General features: G+C 48.4%; 2 protein-coding genes across 3 annotated transcripts in view; one reads left to right on the top strand and one right to left on the bottom strand.

Moving 5' to 3' along the window:
- Positions 1-16,044, bottom strand: part of LOC143768055 (uncharacterized) — a 114,515-nt gene extending 98,471 nt beyond the window's left edge. The window contains exons 1-3 of the mRNA XM_077256723.1: positions 15,985-16,044; positions 14,570-14,710; positions 14,261-14,440 (exon numbers count right to left, since the gene is read on the bottom strand). Coding sequence (XP_077112838.1) covers positions 14,261-14,440; positions 14,570-14,647 — 258 coding nt within the window. The 5' untranslated portion in view covers positions 14,648-14,710; positions 15,985-16,044. The remainder of the gene's footprint in view (positions 1-14,260; positions 14,441-14,569; positions 14,711-15,984) is intronic.
- LOC143768048 (uncharacterized) overlaps positions 1-20,969 on the top strand; it is an 804,459-nt gene that overhangs the window by 643,982 nt on the left and 139,508 nt on the right. The window lies entirely within an intron of this gene.

The following is a 20,969-nucleotide window of genomic DNA, read 5'->3' as shown; positions in this document are numbered from 1 at the left end:
CAGCAACGGCAATGGGTATTGATATTTAACAGTGATTTTATTCAAAAGCCGATAATCAATACATGGTCTCAAAGAGCCGTCCTTTTTTGACACAAAGAAAAAACCGGCTCCTAAGGGAGATGACGATGGACGAATATGTCCCTTTTCCAAGGACTCCTTTATATATTCTCGCATAGCAGCATGTTCAGGCACAGACAGATTAAATAAACGACCCTTTGGGTATTTACTACCCGGGATTAAATCTATGGCACAATCGCACTCTCGGTGCGGAGGTAACGAACCAAGCTTGGATTCTTCAAAGACGTCACGATAGTCAGACAGGAACTCAGGAATTTCAGAGGGAATGGATGATGAAATGGAAACCACAGGTACATCCCCATGAGCCCCCTTACATCCCCAGCTCAACACAGACATAGCTCTCCAGTCGAGGACTGGGTTGTGAGATTGCAGCCAAGGCAATCCTAGCACCAAATCATCATGTAGATTATACAGCACCAGAAAGCGAATAATCTCCTGGTGATCCGGATTAATACGCATAGTTACTTGTGTCCAGTATTGTGGTTTATTATTAGCCAATGGGGTGGAGTCAATCCCCTTCAGAGGAATAGGAGTCTCCAAAGGCTCTAAATCATACCCACAGCGTTTGGCAAAGGACCAATCCATAAGACTCAAAGCGGCGCCAGAGTCGACATAGGCGTCCGTGGTAATAGATGACAAAGAGCAAATCAGGGTCACAGATAGAATAAATTTAGACGGTAAGGTGCAAATGGAAACAGATTTACCAAGCTTTTTAGTGCGCTTAGAGCATGCTGATATAACATGAGTAGAATCACCACAATAGAAACACAACCCATTTTTCCGTCTAAAATTCTGCCGCTCGCTTCGGGACAGAATTCTATCACACTGCATACTCTCTGGCGACTTCTCAGTGGACACCGCCAGATGGTGCACTGGTTTGCGCTCCCGCAAACGCCTATCGATCTGAATAGCCATTGTCATGGACTCATTCAGACCCGCAGGCACAGGGAACCCCACCATAACATCCTTAATGGCATCAGAGAGACCCTCTCTGAAAGTCGCCGCCAGGGCGCACTCATTCCACTGAGTAAGCACAGACCATTTACGGAATCTTTGGCAGTAAATTTCCGCTTCATCTTGCCCCTGAGATAGGGACATCAAAGTTTTTTCTGCCTGAAGCTCCAAATGAGGTTCATCATAAAGCAACCCCAAGGCCAGAAAAAACGCATCCACATTGAGCAACGCAGGATCCCCTGGTGTCAATGAAAAAGCCCAGTCTTGAGGGTCGCCCCGGAGCAAGGAAATCACAATCCTGACCTGCTGTGCAGGGTCTCCGGCAGAGCGAGATTTCAGAGACAAAAATAATTTGCAATTATTTCGAAAATTCTGAAACCCGGATCTATTCCCCGAGAAAAATTCCGGCAAAGGAATTCTCGGCTCAGATACAGGTGCATGACAAACAAAATCTTGCAAATTTTGTACCTTCGTGGCGAGATTATTCAAACCTGCAGTTACACTCTGAAGATCCATTACAAACAGGTGGACACAGAGCCATTCAAGGGTTAAGAGGAGGTAAGAAGCAGCTAGACAGCAATTAAGGGCTAGGCAGCAAAACTCTGAGGGGAAAAAAAAAAAAAAAAAAAAATTTCCCTTCAACACTTCTTTTTCTCCTGCTTCAGCCCAAACAATTAACACTTTGCGGGCCGGTCAAACTGTCATGAACTCAATGGCAAGAGAACATAGCATAAGCATATATAGGAACTAGCTCTTGGAAGATGGGAACTGAGCTGACCATGAACTAAGCCTAACGCACAACTAGCAGTGGCCGGGTAGCATGCCTACGTTGATTCTAGATGCCCAGCCCAGCCGGAGGACTAAATAAAGCTAGCAGAGGAAAATATTAGTCCTAGCTCACCTCTAGAGAAATACCCCGAAAGGAGACAGAGGCCCCCCACATGTATTGGCGGTGAGTTGAGATGAAATAACAAACGTAGTATGAAAATAGGTTTAGCAAATTTGAGGTCCACTTACTACATAGCAGAAGACAGAAAGGACACTTTCATGGTCAGCTGAAAACCCTATCAAAAACACCATCCAGAAATTACTTTAAAACTCTGGCATTAACTCATAACACCAGAGTGGCAATTCCCGTTCACAAGAGCTTTCCAGACACAGTAACGAAACTACAGCTGTGAACTGGAACAAAATGCAAAAACAAACATGGACAAGAGTCCAACTTATCTAGTAGTTGTCTAGGAGCAGGAACAAGCACAGAGAGGCTTCTGATAACATTGTTGACCGGCAAGCAACTAACAGAGCAGCAAGGTTATATAGCGACTCCCACATCTTGATGGGAACAGGTGAACAGAGAAGATGAAGACACCAGTTCAATTCCACCAGTAGCCACCGGGGGAGCCCAGAATCCAAATTCACAACAGGGGGCTATCTTTCCTTTTGGGGTTTTCTCTGATGCAAGATAGCTTTCTGTTTCCATCTTTAGGGGTAGTTAGTTCTCAGGCTGTGACGAGGTGTCTAGGGAGTGACAGGAACATCCCACGGCTATTTCTAGTGTTGGTGTTAGGATTAGGAACTGCGGTCAGTAAAGATACCACCTCCTCAGAGCTCGTCCCATGTTGCCTTTTAACCACCAGGTCATATCAGTGTTGCTCCTTAACCACCAGGTCATAACAGATAATTCTTGGGTTGTTGCCTCTGATGTCCATGCCGCCGATTTGGTTCGTGCCTTTCACTTGGCTCGTCCTGATCGGCCTGGGGGCTCTGGTGAGGGTTCGGTGACCCCTCCTCAAGGGGGGTACTGTTGTGAATTCCGTTCTTGGGCTCCCTCCGGTGGTTGTAAATGGCACTTTTGTGAATTCTGCCCTTGGGCTCCCTCCGGTGGTTTTAAGTGGAACTGCTGCTCCTGGGATTTAGCTTTAGCAGCTGCTTCCACTGATCGTCTCTCCTGCTCTGCTATTTAGCCTGGCTCTGATCTTCAGCCAGTGCCAGCTGTCAATGTTTCTTGGTTGGATTCAGATCTCTCCTTGGATTTCCCTGATAGTCTGTCCAGTTCAGCAAAGATAAGTCCTTGCATGTTCATTTGTTGTCCACTTGCTGTGGACTTAATCGTTCAGCTCATTTAATGTTTGCTCTAGTCCAGCTTGTCAGTATTATATATTCAGTTAAGCTGGAAGCTCTGGGGAAGCAGATTTGCCCTCTACACCGTTAGTCAGGTAAACTCTGTGGTGGATTTTTCTAGCTTTTAATACTGACCGCACAGTATACTTTCCTATTCTGTCTATCTAGTTAGAAGTGGTCTCCTTTGCTAAATCCTGGTTTCATTCTGTGTATGTCGTTTCCCTCTCCACTCACAGTCAATATTTGTAGGGGGCTGTCTGTCCTTTGGGAAATTTCTCTGAGGCAAGATAGCTTTCCTGTTTCCATCTTTAGGGGTAGTTAGTTCTCCGGCTGTGACGAGATGTCTAGGGAGTGACAGGAACATTCCACGGCTACTTCTAGTGTTGTGTTAGGATCAGGAACTGCGGTCAGTACAGATACCACCTCCTCAGAGCTCGCCCCATGTTGCTCCTTAACCACCAGGTCATAACAGTTACAAAGCAAACAGGAGAGGTGCCAGCACTGATCCCTGGGCCAAACCATTGTTTAAGGTTTTCTTACAACTGGTTGAATCACCCATGATAAGTTGAAAGGTTCGATTTGCAATCATATTATTCAAGAGGTACATAATTTTCTTACATGGAATCACCTTCAGAAACATATATAGAAGTCCTTCCCTCCACACAGTGTCATATGCAGCAGAAAGATCGATGAACGCCACTGAAACCTTCTTGTTCTTTTGAAATTCAGCTTCAATTAAAGTTGTCAAGGCTAAAACTTGGTCACTGCAGTTTCGAGCAGGTCTAATGCCGGCTTGCTCTATAGGTATTGAGTCAAAAATCTTTAAATTGATCTTGTTATAGATTAAGCGTTCTAATAGCTTGTAAAGGCAGCTCAATAAAGCAATGGGTCTATAGCTTGATTGATTATCTTCAGGCTTCCCAGATTTTAACAATGCAATGATCTTGGCATGTTTTAATTTACTGGGGACTTGAGCAATCTCCATGATATCTGAGAAGAACTTTGCCAACCATTTTTTCGCAAAAGGTCCACAATTTTTGAGAAATTAGGGATGAATCCCATCAAATCCAGGAGCTTTGTTACTTTTAGAATCAACAAGGGCAATTTCAATGTCACAAGTTGTAAAAGGACGGGAATATTCTTCAGTTGATGCCACAGATGATTTTAGTAGCTTAAACTTATTTTTAACTTCTATGGTATGAGCTCGGTCTTTAGGGGTTCTTGAGGTGTTCACAATGTGTGCTGCAATTTGATTTGGAGTTACAGCATTCGTTTTCTGTTTTGCTTTACGGTTTCCTTCTAGTTTTCTTAAAAGAGACCACGCTTTTCTACTGGACCTTTTAAAGTCCAAGTTCTCAACTGTTTCCATCCATTTGACACAACGTGCTGCATTCAGTTGGTTCAGCAACTCATCACCGATTTCACCATCTTCACTCTCAAGAAATTGTCTGTATAGTTGTTCACATTCATCAGTCCAGCCTGGAATGTATTCTTTGCGGAAGCCACGTGGTATTGATTTCTTTGCAGCTTTAATAACAGCTTTACAGTACCGCTCATAGTTTTTACAGATTGGAGGTATCCAACCAATACACTTGTCAAGATGATCTGCAAACTTTTTCCAGTTGGCTTTAACAAAATTCCATCGAGGACGTGGGTACGAAGTTACAAGAGGAATGGATACTCCAACAGTGATGATGACAGGGCGATGCTGACTACGAGGGAAATGTTTGACAACACTCCCGAGTTGTAGATAAAGGTTGATTGTTTCTATTGCGTGATACGAAACATAAATCAGGGTTGTATCCTCTCTGCCAGGCTGCTGATTGGAAGGTTGGAAAATCCTTTGCATCAAAAACCAAGAATGTGTTGTGCACGTCAGACCAGTTTACCAGGTGCTCACCATTGTCGTCATTACTAGCATATTGCCAGAGCTCATGGTGACTGTTGAAATCTCCTATGTACACGGTAGGATGTGGATGGACATGGATAACTTCAGTAGGCCATTGTACTGCAGGAGGCTTGTAAATATTAACAATTGTGATACCACCAACTTTAATCACAGCTTCATGGATGTAATTTTCAACAGATGTAGATACAAGCTTTACATTTTCAATGTTGCCTTTCACATAGGTAGCTACACTGTAGTGTGGGTCATATGTAGCACCAATTAAATCAAAACCAGCAATGGAGCCACGAGCTAGAAGTTGGTCTTCATTTTCAACATGAGTTTCCTGAAGAACAAGAACGTCTATTTTGTTAGCAGTGAGAAACTTGTGAAGGAAATCACATTTTGAGCGGCTGATACCTTCAATATTAATTTGGCAGATTTTCACAGTGGGTCCAAGATCTTTCGTTTGAGGAGTGTCATTTGTGACGCTACCATTATTTGTAGACATTATCAAATTTGATCCTTTGTTGATTATCAAATATGATGTAAAATATATTGACCAGGAGATCTAGATGTAGTTTGATTGTTTGGTCGTCAATATTGTTAGTCCTTTAGCGTTACCCAGGGTGCACCACGTGGAGGCGGACTAACGTTGCACCCCCGGACTAACGTTTGAGGGGTCTATATGACAGAAAATACCCAAGTGTGACACCATTCTAAAAACTGCACCACTCAAGGTGCTCAAAACAACATTCAAGAAGTTTATTAACCCTTCAGGTGTTTCACAGGAATTTTTGGAATGTTTAAATAAAAATGAACATTTAACTTTTTTTCACACAAAATTTATTTCAGCTCCAATTTGTTTTATTTTTCCAAGGGTAACAGGAGAAAATGGACCCCAAAAGTTGTTGTACAATTTGTCCTGAGTACGCGGATACCCCATATATGGGGGTAAACCACTGTTTGGGCGCATGAAAGAGCTCGGAAGGGAAGGAGCGCCGTTTGACTTTTCAATGCAAAATTGACTGGAATTGAGATGGGACACCATGTCGCGTTTGGAGAGCCCCTGATGTGCCTAAACATTAAAACCCCGCACAAGTGACACCATTTTGGAAAGTAGACCCCCTAAGGAACTTATCTAGATGTGTTTTGAGAGCTTTGAACCCCCAAGTGATTCACTATAGTTTATAACGCAGAGCCGTGAAAATAATTTTTTTTTTTTCTTCTCCTCACAAATGATTTTTTAGCCCCCAGTTTTGTATTTTCCCAAGGGTAACAGGAGAAATTGGACCCCAAAAGTTGTTTTACAATTTGTCCTGAGTACGCTGATACCCCGTATGTGGGGGGGAACCACTGTTTGGGCGCATGGCAGAGCTCGGAAGGGAAGGAGCGCCATTTGGAATGCAGACTTAGATGGATTGGTCTGCAGGCGTCACTTTTTTTTTTTTTTTTCTTCACACAGAAATGATTTTTAGCCCCCCCAAATTTTTATTTTCCCAAGGATAAGTAGAGAACTTGGACCCCAAAAGTTGTTGTACAATTTGTCCTGAGTACGCCGATACCCCATATGTTGGGGTAAACCCCTGTTTGGGCGCACGGTACAGCTCGGAAGGGAAGGAGCACTGTTTTACTTTTTCAACGCAGAATTGGCTGGAATTGAGATCGGACGCCATGTCGCGTTTGGAGAGCTCCTGATGTGCCTAAACAGTGGAAACCCCCGAATTATAACTGAAAACCTAACCACACCCCTAACCCTGACACATCCCTAACTCTAATCCCAACCCTAAATGTAATCCAAACCCTAACCCTAATGGGAAAAGGGAAATAAATACATTTTTTTAATGTCATTATTTTTCCCTTCCCTAACTAAGGTGGTGATGAAGGGGGGTTGATTTACTTTTATAGCGGTTTTTATAGAGGATTTTTATGATTGGCAGCTGTCACACACTAAAAGACGCTTTTTATAGCAAAAAAGTTTTTGCGTCTCCACATTTTGAGACCTATAGTTTTTCCATATTTTGGTCCACAGAGTCATGTGAGGTCTTGTTTTTTGCGGGACGAGTTGACGTTTATATTGGTATCATTTTTGGACACGTGACTTTTATCGCTTTTTATTCCGATTTTTGTGAGGCAGAATGACCAAAAACCAGCTATTCATGAATTTCTTTTGGGGGAGGCGTTTATACCGTTCCACGTTTGGTAAAATGGATAAAGCAGTTTTATTCTTCGGGTCAGTACGATTACAGCGATACCTCATTTATATCATTATTTTTATGTTTTGGCGCTTTTACACGATAAAAATAGAATTATTCTTACCGTTAATTCGGTTTCTAGGAACCTTCCACGACGGCATACGGAGGTTGCCTCTTTGCCCTAATGGGGAACAGGAAATGGAGAGGTTAAAAGGCCCTCCCACCTCCCTCTCACCAGTGACTTATAACTGAAAACCATAGCACCGGTTTACCTTGAATCCCAGATTTAAATCCAGGAGTATAGGGAGGGAACTAGCGCCGTCGTGGAAGGTTCCTAGAAACCGAATTAACGGTAAGAATTATTCTATTTTCTCTAGTCACCTTCCACGACGGTATACGGAGGAATACCAACTAATTGGCGCTAGGGAAGGACAACGGCCTGGAGTACTTTCCGGCCGAAGGCTAAATCCTTGTTGGGCATTACATCCAATCTGTAATGTCTGGAGAAAGTATGCAATGAAGACCATGTGGCTGCCCTGCAGATTTGCTCTGCTGATGCACCTGCTCTTTCTGCCCAGGAGACTGAGGTTGATCTAGTCGAATGAGCCTTGATTCCCACTGGAGGAGTTTTGTCTTGAGCAAGGTATGCTTCTGCTATTGCTTTCTTTATCCAGTTGGCAATAGTACTTTTGGCTACCTTTTTTCCCTTATTTTGTCCTGATGGATGGATAAATAGATTGTGGTCAACTCTGTAAGAACTGGTTTGTTCTAAGTAAAACAATACAGTGCGCCTGACATCCAGCATATGGAATCTTTCTTCTTTTGGATTTGCAGGATTTTGGCAAAAAGAAGGTAGAATAATTTCCTGGGAGCGGTTGAAGTCCGATACGACCTTTGGAAGAAAGGAAGGGTCTAGGCGCAGTATTATAGAGTCATCTCGAATGGATAGGTATGGTTCTCTTATTGAGAGAGCTTGCAATTCTCCCACCCTCCTTTCTGATGTAATAGCCACTAGAAAAATTGTTTTGTAGATTATGTTTTTCTGGGAGCAGGAGGATAATGGTTCGAAGGGGGGACCTGTGAGCCCCTGTAACACCAGGTTGAGATCCCACAGTGGTATTGTTATTTGCTTCTTAGGGTTCATTCTAGATGCCGATACCATGAATCTCTTAATCCAGCGATGATTTGCCAGATCTTGATCAAATATTGAACTGAGGGCGGACACCTGGACTTTTAAGGTGCGCCTGAGGCCTATTTCTAAGCCCGTTTGTAAAAAATCTAGAATTTTTGAAATATTCGGGTTGAAGGGATCCGGCACCTCAGGGAGACAAAAGGATGAGAATTTCTTCCAGATTTTATTATATATTGCAATGGTTACCGGTTTCCTAGATTTTTGAAGTGTGGAAACCACTGCTTCTGATAGCCCTCTGGCTCTTAATATTTGGGCTTCAGTAGCCATGCCGCCAGGTTCCATTTGTGGGCATCTAGGAGATGGATTGGTCCTTGAGAAAGAAGGTCTTGTTCCATCGGAAAGTGGAGCGGCCCATCCACCTGAAGGTCCACTATCAGGTTGTACCAACTTCTCTTGGGCCACAGCGGAGCTACCAATATGGTAGGTGTTTGTTCTTCTCACACTTTCTGTAAGACTTTTGCCAGTATTGGAATCGGTGGAAACGCATAAGCCAGCCGAAAATTCCACTTCTGGACTAATGCATCCACTCCTCTGGAGCCGTCCCTGGGGTTCAGAGAGAAAAATGCTTCGACTTTCGCATTTCGGCTGGATGCAAAGAGGTCGATTTCTGGGAGACCCCATTTGTTCACCAGCATCTCGAAACCTCGGTTGCTCAAGCACCATTCCCCCGGATGTATATCCTGGCGACTTAGATAGTCTGCCTGAATGTTGGATGAACCTTTTAGGTGAACCGCCGTCAGAGATAAGAGATGTCTTTCTGCCCAGGAGCATAGTCGGGCAGATATGTTCTTCAGGCAATTGTTTTTTGAACTGCCCTGATGTCTGATGTGGGCCACCGTGGTCACATTGTCCGAATATATCCGAATGTGATGTCCCTTGACAAGATGACCTCCTACTAGTAGGGCTTCTTCTACAGCTTTTAGCTCTCTGTAGTTGGAAGACTTCCTGCTTGTTGACTGGTCCCAGAGGCCTTGGAAAGGGCTGTGATTTATCATGGCCCCCCAGCCTCTTTTGCTGGCGTCTGTTGTAACTGTGGTCAGTGGGACTTGCGTCCAGCTGACCCCTTTTTGTAAATTTTTTGGGGACATCCACCATGCCAGGGAGGCTTTGACACGACCTGGTGTGTACAGTTTTTTGTTCAAAGAACTGGGATGACCATCCTAATTCTGCAGGATATGTGCCTGAAGAATTCTGGAATGGGCCTGGGCCCATGGTACCAATTGAATGCAGGCTGTCATCGAGCCTAGAAGAGACATGCCTTCTCTGATTGTAGGGGATCTGGTGTCCCTGAACGTTTTGACCTTTGATAGAAGGGTTAGACGGTGTTCCAATGGGAGGAAGGACATTTGTCTTGCAGAGTCCAGGAGAACTCCCAGGAATTTCCTGCATTTGGAGGGTCGTAGGTGAGATTTTTCCAGATTCGGCATCCATCCAAGAGATGTCAGGATTTCGAGAGTCTTGGATACATGAGACTCCAGGGCCTGTTTGGTAGGAGCTATTAACAGAAGGTCGTCTAGATACGGCACTATACAGACGCCTTGCCTCCGGATAAAGGAGACTACTTCCCCCATTATTTTGGAAAATACCCTTGGAGCAGAGGAAATTCCAAATGGGAGGACGTTGAATTGATAGTGCTCTATCAGACGCCCTCTCTGTACAGCAAATTTGAGATATTGGCGATGTCTTTGGTGAATGGGGATGTGAAAGTAGGCATCTTTCAGATCGAGAGTGGCCATGAAGGAGTGTGGACCTATCAAGGGAATGGCATTCTTCACTGATTCCATCTTGAATCTTCGGTACTTGATATGCCGATTGAGATTCTTTAGATTTATAATGACACGGGACTCGCCCGATGGTTTGGGAACCAGGAATAGGCGAGAGTAATGCCCCCGATCCCTCTCCGATTCTGGTATCTGGGATATCGCACCTGACATCTTTAGGGCCCTGAGACCGGACTCTAATTTGGATTGATCTTTCAGGGAAGGTAGGGAGGTGACTTTTAGACCCCGTGGGGGGGGGGGGGAGGAAATGAATTCTATTAGGAGACCCTCTTTGATGACATTGAGGATCCAGGGGCAAGAGGTGATGTTTTGCCACTGGGAGTAAAAATTTGAAAGTCTCCCCCCCACTGGATCGAAGTCACCGTTTCTCCTGTTGAGACTGCTGCTGCTGTTGTTGAGGGACAAGGATGTTTCTCCCTCCTCCCTTCGGGTAACTCCACCTCCCGGACTTGCCTTTCCCTCTGAGAGGTTTGGGCCTGAAAGGGACGAAAAGAACTTCTTTTTGGGAGTTTTTTTTTGTTCTGGGAGGGCTTTCTTTTTATCGGTTGCTTTCTCCAAGATGTCATCAAGAGTAGGCCCGAAGACGTAATTACCTTTAAATGGTATGGCGCATAGTTTGGCCTTGGAGGTGATATCACCAGACCACATTTTTAACCACAGCGCCCTTCTGGCCGAGTTAGTCTGAACTAATGACCTCGCAGCAATTCTGATAGTTTCCATAGAAGAGTCCGCTAGGAAACCCGTGGCTCTAATAATTAAATAAAATAATATTATTATTTTGGCATCGCTTTATTCTGAGGACTATAACTTTTTTATTTTTTGCTTATGATGCTGTATGGCGACTCGTTTTTTGCGGGACAAGATGACGTTTTCAGTGGTACCATGGTTATTTATATCTGTCTTTTTGATTGCGTGTTATTCCACTTTTTGTTCGGCGGTATGATAATAAAGCGTTGTTTTTTGCCTCGTTTTTTTCTTTTTTTTTTCCTTACGGTGTTCACTGAAGGGGTTAACTAGTGGGACAGTTTTATAGGTTGGGTCGTTACGGACGCGGCAATACTAAATATGTGTACTTTTATTGTTATGTTTTTTTATTTAGATAAAGAAATGTATTTATGGGAATATTTTTTTTTTCTTTATTTAGGAATTTTTTTTATTTTTTTTTTTACACATGTGGAATTTTTTTCTTAACTTTTTTACTTTGTCCCAGGGGGGTACATCACAGATCGACGATCTAACAGTTTGCAGAGCACTCTGTCAGATCGGCGATCTGACTTAGGCTACTTTCACACTAGCGTCGGGCTCGGCCCGTCGCAGTGCGTCGGGCCCAGGTTCCCGACGCTAGCGTTGTCTCCGCCGCACAACGGGAGCAGCGGATGCATTTTTCCAGCGCATCCGCTGCCCCATTGTGAGGTGCGGGGAGGTGGGGGCGGAGTTCCGGCCACGCATGCGCGGTCGGAAATGGCGGACCGTCGGCCGCAAAAAACGTTACATGTAACGTTTTTTGCAGCCGACGGTCCACCACAACACGGCGCAACCGTCGCACGACGGTTGCGACGTGTGGCAATGCGTCGCTAATGTTAGTCAATGCAGAAAAAAACGCATCCTGCAAGCACTTTTGCAGGATGCGTTTTTTCTGCAAAACGACGCATTGTGACGGATTGCAGTTAACGCTAGTGTGAAAGTAGCCTTAGAGCGCAGCAGGCTTACCGGCGCCTGCTCTGCACCCGGAAGTAGTCCCTGCAGGACCCGGATGCAGCCCCGTGGCCATTTTGGATCCGGGGCCTGCAGGGACAAGACGCTCGGTACAAGGTGAGTACATCGCCTTGTACCAATCGTCTCAGGGAAGCACGCAGGGAGCCCCCTCACTGCGCGATGCTTCCCTATACCGCCGGAACACTGCGATTATGTTTGATCGTGGTGTGTCGGGGGTTAATGTGCCGGGGGCGGTCCGTGACCGCTCCTGGCACATAGTGCCGGATGTCAGCTGCGATAGTCAGCTGACACCTGGCCGCGATCGGCCGCGCTCCCCCAGTGAGCGTGGCCGATCGCGCTGGACGTACTATTCCGTCGGTGGTCATACGGGCCCACCCCACCTCGACGGGATAGTACATCCAATGGCAGAAAGGGGTTAAAGAGATATCCCGAGTCAAGGTAGAAATGAGCAGGAAGGATCAGATGATGACGAGAGTTGGAGGAGGTGGAGGAGGCATTAATCAACGATCAGTCCCCAGAAGCACAGGGAAGGTTGAAGGTAGCGCAGAATAGAGTATGTCAGATGGCAATGAAAAAGGCGGAACGTAGGAAAATGTTTCAAACTGCTAAATACTTTGAGGAGGGGGACAAGGCGGGTCATCTTCTTTCTAGAATAGTGGCGGCTCAGAGAGATTCCACACATATAGTCTCTTTGAAGAGAAAGGATGGGAAGGACCATACTGGTTGCAAAGCAATTTTGGAGATGATGACGGAGTATTACTCGGATCTTTATAAATCACGTGTACAACCAACGATGGAGAAGGCGGATGGTTTCTTGGCAGAGGTACAGCTCCCCAGACTCTCAGAGGCAGATCGGGGTCTTCTTGAGGAGCTTGATGCTGCACTGGCCTCTATGCCCAATGATAAAGCCCCAGGGGTGGATGGGATTCAGGGGGAGGTGTATAAAAAAATATAAAGAGGTATTGCTTCCCGCTTTGTTGGAGGTGTATGGTGCTGGTCTGGTGGAGGGGGAGTTGCCGCAGTCCATGCGTGAGGCAATAATTGTAGTGTTGCAAGAACAGGGTAAGGATCCGGCTTCTTATCGCCCAATTTCATTATTAACGACAGATATAAAAATTTTGGCCAAGATATTGGCTAATCGTCTTAACAAGGTGATAACGACACTAATACACGAGGACCAATCCGGATTTATGCCCAATAGTTCTACAGCATGTAATCTTAGACGATTATTTCTTAATATGCAGGTAAAGGCGGACAATATGGGTGGGAGGGTTGTGGTGTCTAACACCAAGGCATTTGATAGTGTGGAGTGGCGGTATTTGTGGGCAGTCATGAAGGCTATGGGTTTTGGCGAGAGATTTATAAGTTGGGTGCAATTGTTATATGCGTCTCCAAGAGCCAGGATAAGGGTAAATGGGCTCTTGTCGGGGGATTTCCATTTATATAGGGGAACGCGGCAGGGGTAAGCGAGTTGTTTTCATAAAATGAAATTGTATAATTTGGTTTTGTATTGATTGTACCTGTCTGGAAATTGCGTCAGACTGTGTTACTGGCGTGTCATATGCTTTAGTAAAAACTATGTGATTTAAAAGAACTACACGACTGATAAAGCAGCCACAGCCGGTGACTGAAGAATCTGTGACTTCTCTGTATTTAGTGGTCACTACTCACCTGGGTAGTCATATGTAGGAATCTCCTCTTTACACCACTCATCACCCCTCACATATGTCTCTGTAGTATTAATATGGGTCAGATCTTCACCCTGAAACAAATATTGTAAAAGTCACAGACAGATGGAGAAGTCACATCTATGATCAGCTCTAATCCTGCCATCTCCACCGTTCTCATTACAGAAGTATAAAACATATAATACTGGGGGATAAAACAAGACTGAGCACAAGACCTTCACAGCCGTCTACACATCATAGGGGAGATCTCATGAAACCTTCTCTCCATCTACCTGATGATCCTGAGGAACATTGGGATCTTCTTGTTTACAGTCCTGTGGTAGAAGAGGACGGGGACATCTCTCTGGTGTTGTCCTCTTACTGGATAGATCTGGAGGAAACACATACAGGGACTGAATTCATTCTTTACATACAGATAATTAAAAACTGTGTGTATTTAGTCCTGTCTATTACCTGGTGATGTGAGGGGCTGAGGAACCTCCATCATGACGTTCTTGTACAGGTCTCTGTGTCCTTCTAAATACTCCCACTCCTCCATGGAGAAATAGATGGAGACATCCTGACACCTTATAGGAACCTGACACATACAATGATACCGTCATCCCCCGATCCCTTCATAGTGTTACTGTATAATGTCCCAGCAGTGTCACCTCTCCAGTCAGCAGCTCAATCATCTTGTAAGTGAGTTCTAGGATCTTCTGGTCATTGATGTCCTCATGTATCAGGGGGTGAGGTGCAGGCACTGTGATTGGGCTCAGAGGTCTTCCCCATCCCTCAGACACAGGGTCCTGACAGCGCTCACTAGAGGTCGTTTTCACTAGTATGTAATCCTGGTTATGGAGAGACACATTAATAAATCTCACTACAGACATTTCCAGAGTACTCACCTCTCCAGTTCTGTCCATCTGCTATTCCCATAGATAGGAATGATGTAATGTGACGTCATCAGAATCACTCACCTCTCCAGTAAGCCGGAAGAGGATCTCTAGGGTGAGGTGTAATATCCTCTCCGCCATCTGGCCCCTGTCCATATCCATTCTTGATGATTAATTCAGAAAATTTATCTCAATATACAAGATGTCCACTGAGAGGATCTGATACTGCAGGAAAATGAATAAGAAGAAAGTGAGCCAATGTAACATCATAAAGGATGACAACAATGTGAAACATATCAGGAGATAGAACGTGTAGATGTGTTCCAGTCCATACAAGACTAGAGAATACAACAAGTTGAATTGCTGACTAAGACATCTCCTCCATGCTCCCAATCACTGGCTAAGTTGGCCATTGCATCAGCAACTTATTGGCTGTAGGAATCACAAGTTTGTTGGGACTGACCAGGATGTGCTGCAAAAGACTGGAGAAGATGGAGATCGAAAGAAAGATGACCTCCAGAGAAGATGTAATCCATAAGATACCTGGATGTAAATGATCATTGTATGGTCCGCAGTATGATGATGGCTGCTAATAACTCCATGTACTCCCGCCTCGATTACTGCGACACCCTCCTCTGTGGCCTCCCCGCTAACTCCTACCCTCACCTACTGTATTCTCACCCATCCCTTGTAGATTGTGAGCCTTCGCGGGCAGGGTCCTCTCTCCTACTGTACCAGTTATGACTTGTATTGTTCAAGATTATTGTACTTGTTTTTATTATGTATACCCCTCCTCACGTGTAACGCGCCATGGAATAAATGGCGCTATAACAATAAATAATAATAATAATAACTCCCTTGCACCACTCCAGTCTGTCCTCAACTCTGCTGCTCGGCTAATCCACCTCTCTCCTCGCTACTCCCCTGCTTCTCCCCTCTGCAAATCCCTCCACTGGCTCCCAATTCCCCAACGAATCCAGTTCAAACTACTAACACTGATCTACAAAGCCATCCACAACAACCGCTGAAAAGGTTCATGTCCCCCACACCCAGTAGTGGAGAATCACCACATACTTCCACCCGCAGAGCCGCACTCCACAGAGAATAATGGAGCCTCCAGCACCGACCTCCACCTGCAGAGCCGCACTCCACATAGAGAATAATGGAGCCTCCAGCACCGACCTCCACCCGCAGAGCTGCACTCCACATAGAGAATAATGGAGCCTCCAGCACCGACCTCCACCCACACTCCACATAGAGAATAATGGAGCCTCCAGCACCGACCTCCACCCGCAGAGCCGCACTCCACATAGAGAATAGAGCCTCCAGCACCGACCTCCACCCGCAGAGCCGCACTCCACATAGAGAATAATGGAGCCTCCAGCACCGACCTCCACCCGCAGAGCCGCACTCCACAGAGAATAATGGGGCCTCCAGCACCGACCTCCACCCGCACAGCCGCACTCCACATAGAGAATAATGGAGCCTCCAGCACCGACCTCCACCCGCAGAGCCGCACTCCACATAGAGAATGGAGCCTCCAGCACTGACCTCCACCCACACTCCACATAGAGAATAATGGAGCCTCCAACACCGACCTCCACCCGCAGAGCCGCACTCCACATAGAGAATAATGGAGCCTCCAGCACCGACCTCCACCCGCAGAGCCGCACTCCACATAGAGAATAATGGAGCCTCCAGCACCGACCTCCACCCACACTCCACATAGAGAATGATGGAGCCTCCAGCACCGACCTCCACCCACACTCCACATAGAGAATAATGGAGCCTCCAACACCGACCTCCACCAGCAGAGCCACACTCCACATAGAGAATAATGGAGCCTCCAGCACCGACCTCCACCCGCAGAGCCGTACTCCACATAGAGAATAATGAGCCTCCCGCACCGACCTCCACCCGCAGAGCCGTACTCCACATAGAGAATAATGGAGCCTCCAGCACCGACCTCCACCCGCAGAGCCGCACTCCACATAGAGAATAATGAGCCTCCCGCACCGACCTCCACCCGCAGAGCCGTACTCCACATAGAGAATAATGAATCCTCCAGCACCGACCTCCACCCGCACAGCCGCACTCCACATAGAGAATAATGAGCCTCCCGCACCGACCTCCACCCGCAGAGCCGTATTCCACATAGAGAATAATGGAGCATCCAGCACCGACCTCCACCCGCAGAGCCGTACTCCACATAGAGAATAATGGAGCCTCCAGCACCGGCCTCCACCCGCACAGCCGTACTCCACATAGAGAATAATGGAGCCCCCCGCACCGACCTCCACCCACACTCCACATAGAGAATAATGGAGCCTCCAGCACCGACCTCCACCCACACTCCACATAGAGAATAATGGAGCCTCCAGCACCGACCTCCACCCGCAGAGCCGCACTCCACATAGAGAATAATGAAGCCTCCAGCACCGACCTCCACCCGCACAGCCGCACTCCACATAGAGAATGAGCCTCCCGCACCGACCTCCACCCGCAGAGCCGCACTCCACATAGAGAATAATGGAGCCTCCAGCACCGACCTCCACCCGCAGAGCCGCACTCCACATAGAGAATAATGGAGCCTCCAGCACCGGCCTCCACCCGCACAGCCGTACTCCACATAGAGAATAATGGAGCCTCCCGCACCGACCTCCACCCGCAGAGCCGCACACCACATAGAGAATAATGGAGCCTCCAGCACCGACCTCCACCCGCAGAGCCGCACTCCACATAGAGAATAATGGAGCCTCCAGCACCGACCTCCACATAGAGAATAATGGAGCCTCCAGCACCGACCTCCACCCGCAGAGCCGTACTCCACATAGAGAATAATGAGCCTCCCGCACCGACCTCCACCCGCAGAGCCGTACTCCACATAGAGAATAATGGAGCCTCCAGCACCGACCTCCACCCGCACAGCCGCACTCCACATAGAGAATAATGAGCCTCCCGCACCGACCTCCACCTGCAGAGCCGTACTCCACATAGAGAATAATGAGCCTCCCGCACCGACCTCCACCCGCAGAGCCGTACTCCACATAGAGAATAATGGAGCATCCAGCACCGACCTCCACCCGCAGAGCCGCACTCCACATAGAGAATAATGGAGCCTCCAGCACCGGCCTCCACCCGCACAGCCGTACTCCACATAGAGAATAATGGAGCCAACCGCACCGACCTCCACCCGCAGAGCCGCACTCCACATAGAGAATAATGTAGCCTCCAGCACCGACCTCCACCCGCAGAGCCGCACTCCAAACAGAGAATAATGGAGCCTCCAGCACCGACCTCCTCCCGCAGAGCCACTCCACATAGAGAATAATGAGCCTCCCGCACCGACCTCCACCCGCAGAGCCGTACTCCACATAGAGAATAATGGAGCCTCCAGCACCGACCTCCACCCGCAGAGCCGTACTCCACATAGAGAATAATGGAGCCTCCAGCACCGACCTCCACCCACACTCCACATAGAGAATAATGGAGCCTCCAGCACCGACCTCCACCCACACTCCACATGGAGGCTCCATTATTCTCTAGCACCGACCTCCACCCGCAGAGCCGCACTCCACATAGAGAATAATGGAGCCTCCAGCACCGACCTCCACCCGCAGAGCCGCACTCCACATAGAGAATAATGGAGCCTCCAGCACCGACCTCCACCCGCACAGCCGTACTCCACATAGAGAATAATGGAGCCTCCAGCACCGACCTCCACCCGCAGAGCCGCACTCCACATAGAGAATAATGGAGCCTCCAGCACCGACCTCCACCCGCAGAGCCGCACTCCACATAGAGAATAATGGAGCCTCCAGCACCGGCCTCCACCCGCACAGCCGTACTCCACATAGAGAATAATGGAGCCTCCCGCACCGACCTCCACCCGCAGAGCCGCACACCACATAGAGAATAATGGAGCCTCCAGCACCGACCTCCACCCGCAGAGCCGCACTCCACATAGAGAATAATGGAGCCTCCAGCACCGACCTCCACCCGCAGAGCCGCACTCCACATAGAGAATAATGGAGCCTCCAGCACCGACCTCCACCCGCAGAGCCGCACTCCACATAGAGAATAATGGAGCCTCCAGCACCGACCTCCACCCGCAGAGCCGCACTCCAAACAGAGAATAATGGAGCCTCCAGCACCGACCTCCTCCCGCAGAGCCACACTCCACATAGAGAATAATGAGCCTCCCGCACCGACCTCCACCCGCAGAGCCGTACTCCACATAGAGAATAATGGAGCCTCCAGCACCGACCTCCACCCACACTCCACATAGAGAATAATGGAGCCTCCAGCACCGACCTCCACCCGCAGAGCCGTACTCCACATAGAGAATAATGGAGCCTCCAGCACCGACCTCCACCTACAGAGCCGCACTCCACATAGAGAATAATGGAGCCTCCAGCACCTACCTCCACCCGCAGAGCCGCACTCCACATAGAGAATAATGGAGCCTCCAGCACCGACCTCCACCCACACTCCACATAGAGAATAATGGAACCTCCAGCACCGACCTCCACCCGCACAGCCGCACTCCACATAGAGAATAATGAGCCTCCCGCACCGACCTCCACCCGCAGAGCCGTACTCCACATAGAGAATAATGGAGCATCCAGCACCGACCTCCACCCGCACAGCCGTACTCCACATAGAGAATAATGGAGCCTCCCGCACCGACCTCCACCCGCAGAGCCGCACTCCACATAGAGAATAATGGGGCCTCCAGCACCGACCTCCACCCGCAGAGCCGCACTCCACATAGAGAATAATGGAGCCTCCAGCACCGACCTCCACCCGCAGAGCCGCACTCCAAACAGAGAATAATGGAGCCTCCAGCACCGACCTCCTCCCGCAGAGCCACACTCCACATAGAGAATAATGAGCCTCCCGCACCGACCTCCACCCGCAGAGCCGCACTCCACATAGAGAATAATGGAGCCTCCAGCACCGACCTCCACCCGCAGAGCCGCACTCCACATAGAGAATAATGGAGCCTCCAGCACCGACCTCCACCCACACTCCACATAGAGAATAATGGAGCCTCCAGCACCGACCTCCACCCACACTCCACATAGAGAATAATGGAGCCTCCAGCACCGACCTCCACCCGCAGAGCCGCACTCCACATAGAGAATAATGGAGCCTCCAACACCGAACTCCACCAGCAGAGCCACACTCCACATAGAGAATAATGGAGCCTCCAGCACCGACCTCCACCCGCAGAGCCGTACTCCACATAGAGAATAATGAGCCTCCCGCACCGACCTCCACCCGCAGAGCCGTACTCCACATAGAGAATAATGGAGCCTCCAGCACCGACCTCCACCCGCAGAGCCGCACTCCACATAGAGAATAATGAATCCTCCAGCACCGACCTCCACCCGCACAGCCGCACTCCACATAGAGAATAATGAGCCTCCCGCACCGACCTCCACCTGCAGAGCCGTACTCCACATAGAGAATAATGAGCCTCCCGCACCGACCTCCACCCGCAGAGCCGTACTCCACATAGAGAATAATGGAGCATCCAGCACCGACCTCCACCCGCAGAGCCGCACTCCACATAGAGAATAATGGAGCCTCCAGCACCGGCCTCCACCCGCACTCCACATAGAGAATAATGGAGCCCCCCGCACCGACCTCCACCCGCAGAGCCGCACTCCACATAGAGAATAATGGAGCCTCCAGCACCGACCTCCACCCGCAGAGCCGCACTCCAAACAGAGAGTAATGGAGCCTCCAGCACCGACCTCCTCCCGCAGAGCCACACTCCACATAGAGAATAATGAGCCTCCCGCACCGACCTCCACCCGCAGAGCCGTACTCCACATAGAGAATAATGGAGCCTCCAGCACCGACCTCCACCCGCAGAGCCGTACTCCACATAGAGAATAATGGAGCCTCCAGCACCGACCTCCACCCACACTCCACATAGAGAATAATGGAGCCTCCAGCACCGACCTCCACCCACACTCCACATAGAGAATAATGGAGCCTCCAGCACCGACCTCCACCCGCAGAGCCGCACTCCACATAGAGAATAATGGAGCCTCCAGCACCGACCTCCACCAGCAGAGCCACACTCCACATAGAGAATAATGAGCCTCCCGCACCGACCTCCACCCGCAGAGCCGCACTCCACATAGAGAATAATGGAACCTCCAGCACCGACCTCCACCCGCAGAGCCGCACTCCACATAGAGAATAATGGAGCCTCCAGCACCGGCCTCCACCCGCACAGCCGTACTCCACATAGAGAATAATGGAGCCTCCAGCACCGACCTCCACCCGCACAGCCGTACTCCACATAGAGAATAATGGAGCCTCCAGCACCGACCTCCACCCGCAGAGCCGTACTCCACATAGAGAATAATGGAGCCTCCAGCACCGACCTCCACCCGCAGAGCCGCACTCCACATAGAGAATAATGGAGCCTCCAGCACCGACCTCCACCCGCAGAGCCGCACTCCAC

The sequence above is a fragment of the Ranitomeya variabilis genome, chromosome 4, assembly GCF_051348905.1.
Source record: "Ranitomeya variabilis isolate aRanVar5 chromosome 4, aRanVar5.hap1, whole genome shotgun sequence".
Lineage (NCBI taxonomy): Eukaryota > Metazoa > Chordata > Amphibia > Anura > Dendrobatidae > Ranitomeya > Ranitomeya variabilis.
The sequence above is the reverse complement of the archived record's forward strand: the minus strand, read 5'-3'. Positions and strand labels throughout refer to the sequence as shown.